This window comes from Fragaria vesca, linkage group LG7 (assembly GCF_000184155.1).
Source record: "Fragaria vesca subsp. vesca linkage group LG7, FraVesHawaii_1.0, whole genome shotgun sequence".
In the NCBI taxonomy this organism is placed as follows: Eukaryota; Viridiplantae; Streptophyta; class Magnoliopsida; order Rosales; family Rosaceae; genus Fragaria; species Fragaria vesca.
Genome location: NC_020497.1, coordinates 13,095,424 through 13,104,556, shown reverse-complemented (window position 1 = coordinate 13,104,556; position 9,133 = coordinate 13,095,424). Strand labels below are relative to the sequence as shown.

Sequence of the window (9,133 nt, the reverse complement as noted above, 5' to 3'; positions counted from 1 at the left end):
ATCACAATCACAACCACCAATCACAAGCCTTGTCATCTTCTCTGGAGGCTTTTCAAACCCTTGTTTCCAGTTCGCTTAACAGATTGTTTTCGAGTTCAAAATCAGCAGAATCCGAAGTTCCATCATTTCCATGGATTCAGCAGTGTTTTGAGCTCATACCCATCATCAACAATGGTTTTGCAAAGCTAGTTGTGGCCATAGACTATCCCATGACTAAATGGGAAGCTGACTCTGTGGAAGAGTATCTACAATTCACCTTGAAGTTGCTAGAGTTGTGCAATTCCATCACTTGCTCTCTTTCTCATCTTGGGAAAGAGAGGATGTCACTGTCTCATGGTTTGAGCCTTGTGGAGAGTTCATCACCTTCTTTGGCTGTGGAGCGTCTGAGACAAATACAAGTCCAACCAAAGAGTTTGAGCAAGGATTTCAGATTCGAGGGAAATGAAGAACATGGGAAAGAACGGTTTTCAATTACCAAGAGATCAGTTTTTCATCAGGCTTTGGTGGTTATGGAGGGGATGGTGTTTTGGCTATGTGGGATTTTGATGACTGGTATAGTTGGGGATTCCAAGCCATACTTGGAGATGAGAAAATCTGGTGGAAGGTTAGTAAGTTCATTGATTTCTGGACTGGATTTGAGTGTGGGTGAAGTAATTGTTGAGAATAAAGGTATGTTGAAAGAGGTGATAGAGATCAATGACTCAGTTGCAGCCCTTGTTTCTGCTGTTGGGATTGGGCAAAAGAGTAAAACAGAAGCTGATGAACTACAAAGACGATTAGAGGTGTTTGAAAGATTGGTGGAGGATTTGGGAAAAGAGGTGGATTGTGTTTTCAATAATGTTTTGGCTGGAAGAAATCAACTGCTCAATGGATTTCAACACCAAAAGCAATAGTTCTAAGATATACTGTGTAAAGAAATGTTGCAAGTTCAATGATTTTACTTTTTATCATCGTGATACAGATTCTGTAAATGGCAAAAATAAAAGAAAAAAAAAATTGATTGTTCAAAGTCTCAAACCAATGTTCATTAGATTTATTTTATCATCAACATTGTGGAGCTTCTTAGGAACTGGAAATTACTTCTGGCACATGATTAACTAGATTTTCAGTATATGAACATGAGTCTAAGTTCTAATCATTATGCTTTCTAGTACTGAAAGAAATCACAAGACCATGTAGAAAAATAAGTTGAACCTTTCACCTTTAAAAACCATGGCAGACATTTAGGCAACTTCTAAAAGTACTCTAGGTACACAAGAGACCTCATCAAACCAAGGAAAGGTAGCTACAATGTGCAAGAGCAATTACCAAAATACATTTTCCTTTTTCTAGACTTGGATTACTAAAAAAGCTAGTAAATCTAACTAGACAAACTTCGTCTTCACCAACCGAATCAACTTCTATGATTTTGGGGCCACCTAGGGATTCTACTCTCCTTTTACAGGTTACTTACTGCACTTTCAACAAACGCTGCTAAGCTAGACTCAACTGTATTAACTCTCCAGAACCTGTTGATTCTATGGCAAAGAGAAACTTGGGAACCATTACAGGCCTAGTTGGCTCCCTGAGTCATTTGAGTGGCTTTCCCTTTCTGGAGCCTTCCTCTTGCGATAAGTCTCGCTTGGCAGCCTGGAATAAAGACAAGTAACTGTTAAACCAATTGAATAAGAGAACAATATAAATGTTCACATCTGAAACTTTTTTTTGGTTTGTACTTGATTATCTCAATGAATTCAGCAAATGCTTGATACAAACCGAGTCTAGGGTGCTTAAGAAACAATGATCAACATGTGTTTGCAATTTATTTCAAGGCTAAGTTTGTCACTGAGGAAAGAACAATACCCTAATTGTAAAGTGGTGTCAGAATCTCCGTTGTCAAAGGCGAAATTGCTGACCAAATCGGGACTTTTGGCACCATGGTTCACAGGGGAGTTCTGTTTTTGAACAGGATAATACTCAAGATAAGATGGAACTGCATGAGCAGCCTGGGGATATAAACGGCGAAGCTCCTCAATCTACATTTAAGAATAGGCCAAATGGATACCATTACAAAAGGTATATGTTTAGTCCAATGGCAAGTTATATTCAACAATGAAATTTGCACTAGCAAGAAGAGTACTATATACCTGTTTGCGCAAGGTTTCATTCTCCACTATAGCACGCTGTTCCTGGAGGAAAGAATAGATGAACACACTATAATTAAGGAAAAACCGCTTTTGTAATAATACATACATACATATATTTCCACTTTGTCTAAACAACTGACAGTTTGCACCAGGTATAGATGCAAAGGAATTTTTTTTTTTTTTTTTGAGAGCAAGTATAGATGCAAAGGTTAAAATGCTACTCGTACGTAACCAAACTACCAATCTATAAAAACTGCAGCAGAAATATTTATTAAGGAAAAGCTTTGCATCTTACATCGTCACATTCTCTTTTCAATGTTTTCATTTGACTTTTTCATTTTAAATACTATCTTATAAATTCATCTCTCATATGTTCGCAGAACATGAAGATCATTAACTTCTTATGGATCTAAGTTAAAAAAGGAGGAATTTGGGTGGTTGTACCTGTACTCTTGATTGCTCTAGTTGCTCCATCAGTAATTTTTCCTGAAATATTATGACATTTATATATCAAAGTCATTGACATTGGAGAAATTTAACTGCTATGTAATCTGTATTCCTACTGATGGAAATCTATAACCAACAAAGAAAAAGAAAAAGAAAAGCAAATGAGAGAGGAAATATATTTTGCAGAACCTTTTTCTCCTTCACCGAAAATAATCCTTCAGCTAATTGATCTTCTAGTTTCTGCAATTCTTTCAAGCTCAAACTAGATAAGTCATTGCCCAACAGACGCCTACAACAAATATTACATGTTAACACAAGCAACAGTTGCCATGTATTCCAAAATTCTAAAAGGTTAGATACAAAAACTAACTAATACATACAGTTGTTTTGATTGGAGCTTCTCAAGTTCATCTTTTAGGACATCCACTTCCTTAGGGTGTTCCTCCTGAAGAGTCAGGTAAAGTCAGAATTTTCAATCTAGAAAGTATGATTATTAGATAACAAGCATATAACATATATAGTATAGAAACAGAAAAAAGCCTCAAGGGATACATAAAAAAATTCCTACAGACTACGCTGACTCAAGTCTGGTCTACAACAATCTTGCAAACCAAAGTGTTATAAAGCAACTGATAGGTAAGTTAATAGTCTTGTTTTTTTTTTTTTTTTTTTTTCAATATGTTACATAACTACATTGCTCCACTACTGGAACAAGGGTATGTCAGCAGTTCATCAGCCTTCCAGGTTACTATGAATTTCATTAGCCCATTCAGAAAGATAGTACAAGCTATTTTCTTTCTCTGTTCATGTATTAAATCTGATGCAATGAAGGTAGCTACTTCTTATACAGCCTAGATGAAGTCATCTCTAGCAACAGAACAATTCTTAAAACCTTCCGTACTAGCTTTTAATGGCTAAAAATGAAATCTTTTTGTTAAGATAAGACTCCAGAACTTATGTTAATTATAAGCATTCCCAACTCTATCCAGGAAGGTCAAATAATTTCTGGAAACATATAGGTATTTCATATATTCCAAGGGAATCAAAGCCCTGGGGAAACAGAACAATTGAAACATATGACCTTTTGGCACAATATTTATACTATATTTTCAATTGCCATATAATTAACACCAAGATGCAGCTGGGAGAAGAACAATTAGCAACAAGAACAGCAAACATATGACAACTGATTAACAAAATTTTCCTTATTTTAAAGTTTGTGACTACAACATATATCATTATATGGAACAATACCTCTGCCCTTGATTCAACAGGAGCAGTCTCTGAAGACTCATAGCACTTGTTGTATCTTGCAATAGTTCGCTTCATACTGTAAAAGGTTGGAACAGACAAATATCACCAGCTACAATTTGTATAAAACAGGATACAATTAATGTCATCTGGCTATAACACTCAGCATTGTTTCTAAGGTATTATACATGGAACTAGTAATAGATTGACAAACAAATAAATGCTTCTTCTCACTAAATGCAATCATACAAAAGATGCTTTAACCAAAAATGTCCAGAACAATATAATGTAGTAGAAAGACACCAATGGGACCAACTAATTAACTAAAGACGGTACTTTTGTGTCACTAATCCTTGGAGACAAGGAAGTGTGGTTGCCAATGAAACGTCCCATATAGACTGGGGACCGGAGAAAGCGCCTCTACCTAAAGCAGTAGGCAGCATCTTCACGGAAAGACTAACGGCTTAAGGCAGTAGAGATATTTAGATTCAAATATTGTAATCATCAGTGAGGACTAATGGCATATGAACTTTCACTCAAGTGTTATTGGATCCTATATAACGGTTGGCTACATACAAATTAAGACTGTCAAACAGAGATTGTAGACTTATTTATGCAAGATTAATTAATAGGATAAGCAGAGATTCGAGACTTGGTTAAAAGGTCCTTAGAGAGTTCAACAACAAAAATTCACACTCTTGATCACACATGTATTTCCATAAAGCCAAGACTTAAAATCATGTAAAAATTCCTTAAAATAAACCCATGTCCAACTTCACCAAAGCCACAAAGGAGGAACAACCAAACAAGGGAGTTATCGAGTAACAAAAATCTCTTTCAAACTCTAGTAGAGTTGCTTATGTTTCTGCTATAGTGACCAGATTATCAGTTATGGAAGCTGAAACTAGAGTAAACAAAAATTTTTACAAATTCGCACCAAAAATACCCAACCAAAGGTCCACTTCAGAGTCAACCAAGGTACCCATCAATATAGCAACAACGATTATGGAATCGGTGATCCAACTTGTTACTATGAACTCACTGAATTGCAGAATACATAGCTCTAAATTGCTCATCAATAATCACAATCCACAGAGGAACACGCCCAAAGTCAACAATGTAGAGGAAATCGCTGTCCCTAACTAAAACATTCTTCCAAGACCCTTCACACAAATCCAAAAGAAAACTCGAGAAATAGAAGCATCCACTAGTCCATATATAATAGAATAAAAAAAATATAATGAAAGTACATAGTTTTGCAGACCTTGAAAATTTACAGCAAAAGAAATCAGAGGAACCATCAAAACCCCAGACAACTTCAACCAAAGACAAAGACAAAATTGTAATAATAGAGTAAAATAATGGAGTAAACATGATCAGAAGCACATGCATGAACCTAAAAAAAAATATTCAGAAAATTTAGCCCAAAATTAAAAAAGAAAGTTGGAAAATTTACCCAGCACTGGAAAACTCAAAAAGCTTGCCAGTGTTAGAGAAGACGATGACAGCAACCTCAGCATCACAGAGAATAGCCAATTCCTGAGCTTTTTTGAGTAACCCACCACGCCTCTTTGAAAATGTGACTTGTCTGCTGTTAATGTTCTCAATCTTCTTGATCTCAATCTTCCCCCTACCCATTGTTTTCCTCATAACCACTCAAAAACCCAGAAAGCCAAAATCAGTTAATAACCCCTCAAGAGGCCTAAAGGGCAAACCTTTGGAGTACCCAATTCATAGAAAATGAAGAATCTTTCTGGGTTTTTTGGTCTCCCTCTCTCTAGAATCAAGAAAAGGAGTGATCTTTGCCTCTTTCCCTTTCTCTTTCCCTCTAGGCGTTTCTGGGTTTTGTCTCTGTTGTTGGGAAAGAGGTGGGTTGCCAAAATTAGATTGGGAAGAAGATAAAGGAAGGGGCAAGGTGTGTGTGTGTGTGTATGTGTGAGAGAAACAGAGAAAAGAAAAGAAAAGAAAAGAGAGAAGCGTTTTTACCCCAAATGGCGAAAGCTTGGAAACGGCAAGGAGCTATGCATGGCTCTGTTTACTATTTAAGAAAGTGGTTGCATGACTCTTTTTTGCCACATTTGGAGTCCTTTGCTCGTCATTGGCTCCCTCCTCTGTACCCACCTTTCCTTTTAGTCACACTCTGGCCCCCACTTGGACGTTTTCCCCAAAAAAAAAAAAAAAAAACCAATTTTTCAGTTTCATGTTTTCTAGGTAAATTGTTGTTTTGGCAGCTTAAATGTGGTAGCTAGGGATAGTAAAGGCGGTTGCCAAAATTAGAGAGGGGTGGAGTACTGTGAGATTTTGCTGTTTTGGGGAAGGGAGAGTTCATCCATTTTCCATTGAGTAATTTGGTTTTGCCACATTTAGAGTCCTGTTTGGAATTGGGTGTGTAGGGGGAGGGAGAGCCCACTTTGCTTTATTTGCCATTTTGGGTAGGTTTTGGTTACATCATCAAAGTGGGTAGATTTGGTAAAGTCACTGCCAATTTTAGAGAAAGGCATTGCCTCTTTTGTATAATATGCCTTTTTCTGTTTTTGGAAGGAATATCAGGAAGTCTTGACTAGTCTTTTTTTCTTTGGATAAAAGTCTTGACTGGCTAGTCTTAGCTGTAATCCATTATTGGTTATGGCAGATCTTCATCTTCTCATCGCCAAAGATTTTTTTCTTTCCACAGATTTTAATGATATTTTTTGGCTACATATAGTAAGTGTTGAGTTTCAATTTTTTTTTTTACTATAAAAAAAATATAGATATTTCATCTAACTCCTTGTGTTCATTTATATCGTCTAACTACCAGCTCTTGAATAAGTTGTAATTTTAGTTTTTTCTGTTTCCTCCAAAATTATTTGGTCATGAGGCTCATGATGTGCCTAAAAATTGTTAAGGTTAAGTCACATTATTTTTCCTTTTATGTACTAATGTCATGTAATTATTTTAGGTTTTAGTTTATTTTTTTCCAAACAAAAAATTTCTCAAATGTTTCGGACTTTTTGTTTGAAATGGAATTTATATATAATCATCATGTAGTATATGCTACAAAATTACAGTTCATCATTTATTTTAAATTAAAAATCTTGAGACATGAGATATTTTAAATTTAGACCTCAGTCACCTCACTGGCTCATTACACACTTTGTAGAAAAATATCGTTGCATCAACTTGGTCTCTATTAGTAAGAAATGGTGTAGAAAGTAATGAAATGTAAATCTTTTAATTCTCATTTTGGTATAGTGTAAAGCTTCAAATGGAATTTTGGTGTGTAAGAGAAATTTCTCATTACGAAATCGTAAGACATTTTCCTATAAAATTATAGAGTTTGAGAAAGTATTAGATTCTAAACTTGTTTTAATTGATTGTTAGTTGCTCCCATTCATTGCTTAAAATAAAGTCCGGTGTGATTGAAGTCCTAAGTTAGTTGTGTCCAAATTCCAAAATCATCTTTGGGGCTTAAAAGGTGAGTAATGCACCCGACTACTCCAGCATTACCAAAGTCTAATTGAAGATCGATTTGTCGATCTGTAACAAGTAGGAACTACTAATTTCATTACCTATAATTAGTCTCACTCGATTAAAAGTACTATATATGTTCTTGGAACACTATCTATAGATCATCTGCTCTATTGAAGAATCTGGGAAAAGGTGTAAGTAAATACAAGAGAAATGAAATGAAATCATGAACTTAGAAATGCAATTCCTGTTATGTAAATAAGAAAATAGTTCAGGAAACAAAGCCTACCAATAGAGTTCGGAATCCCAACCTAGACATGCAGGTAGACATTGTTATTGAGAAAATGATCAACTTTTGTGAGAGTCGTTAATTATGTTGATTGTTGCCAAAGGAAGCAGGAAGCCTGAAGCCTATCTTTTCCATCTTCCGCTAAAAAGTTGATAGCAACTTCGTATAAACAAATATTTTCTTCGAAAAAAAACTTCGTATAAATATTTAAGAAATTTAAATTTGGTATTTATCTGAATCCTTCCATATATGCCGCAAGGTCTTGTGTTGATAATTACAAGACTAAACCTAATTAACTTAATTGGTGTTAAGACTAATATAATGGTCTTCAGATTATTTAGTCTTAACAATTGGTACCTATGAATCTGTTAAAATCAAGTTCTATGTTGAACTGATGATCGATCACAACCAGAAAAAGTTGAGGACGATGAAGCTTCTAGAGTAAAAATGATCATCAAACAAGATTTGACAGTTTTTCTTTTTTAAACAAGACAGGTAAACAATGTCCGCATGAAAATAAAGCAAAGATCGAAAAAAACCCTTTGAAAGTAACTTTGGTATCATAGTTCAATACAAGATATACTAATATTGGATACGAGTACAGTATAGTTCAAACAAAATGAAGAATAACCCCAACAAAGTTATTAACAACAGATCCTATCCAAAGGTTTCCATAACGCTGCTCAACATGACTCATAGGGTTGAGTCCATCTACCACATCCAGAAAATTTCCTTGGGCGTCAAGCTTCACCGCTTTACCTATTCCAGCACTGTTTTCGGCGACCCAGAATCCTCCATTGATGTTTCTGTTGATGTTGTCTGGGGCTCCTCGCAAGTTGAAAAAAGTATCAACAGTGTTGGCTCTAGGCCCTCGAAGCCAATACCTCAAGATGTTCTTTGCAGTGGTTTGAGTCACCAGAACAAAATCACCATCTTTGCTTAGTGCCACCCCGTTTGCAAAAGACAATCCATGAAGCAACACTGTCACATTCTTTGTTGATGGATCGTATCGCATCAACCTTCCAGTTTTATCACCTGTACTGACTGACAACTCCCAATTCCTTCTCTGATAAATAGTACTGGTGTCTGTGAAGTAGACCATTCCACCGTGGTGATCAATGTCCACACCATTCAAGAAACGGAAAGGAAATCCTTCAGCCGATGTTGCAAGTGCTTGAGCTGCTCCACCATATGGTCCTGTCTTTAGAAGCCCGAAGTATGCATCTGCGATATACAGTTCGCAAGTTGTGAGGTCAAATTTCAAACCAAGTGGCCTCCCGCATATAGGTTCGTTTTCTTTGCTTGTTGAGAGATCGCACACTTCTCTGGGCCTATTCGGGGCGGTGACTGTGAATTCTGTCTACCCAAACGGGAGTCCTAGCCACTTGAAGATCCTGCCATCAGCCACACCCACGTAGGGTGCGCCATTGCAGTCGAAAGCAATGCTTTCGGGTTCTGGTACATGGATGGGTATTTCATGATGGTTCAGGTTTGGGAGTGAAAAATATGCTGCATGGGCTAGGTTACCGGACAAAAAGAACAAGAAGAAGACAATAACAAGAGCTGATTTCAT

General features: G+C 36.4%; 1 protein-coding gene and 1 pseudogene across 1 annotated transcript; both read right to left on the bottom strand.

Moving 5' to 3' along the window:
- Positions 1-1,180: 1,180 nt before the first annotated feature.
- On the bottom strand, positions 1,181-5,688 carry LOC101299900 (agamous-like MADS-box protein AGL15-like). The gene is made up of 8 exons (XM_004307194.1): positions 5,281-5,688; positions 3,828-3,903; positions 2,954-3,018; positions 2,763-2,862; positions 2,571-2,612; positions 2,127-2,168; positions 1,843-2,015; positions 1,181-1,629 (listed from the first exon to the last, which is right to left on the bottom strand). The coding sequence occupies exons 1-8, from the start codon at positions 5,472-5,474 to the stop codon at positions 1,545-1,547; spliced, it is 777 nt and encodes a 258-aa protein (XP_004307242.1). The 5' UTR covers positions 5,475-5,688; the 3' UTR covers positions 1,181-1,544.
- A 2,482-nt stretch (positions 5,689-8,170) lies between these two features.
- LOC101312587 lies at positions 8,171-9,133 on the bottom strand (annotated as a pseudogene).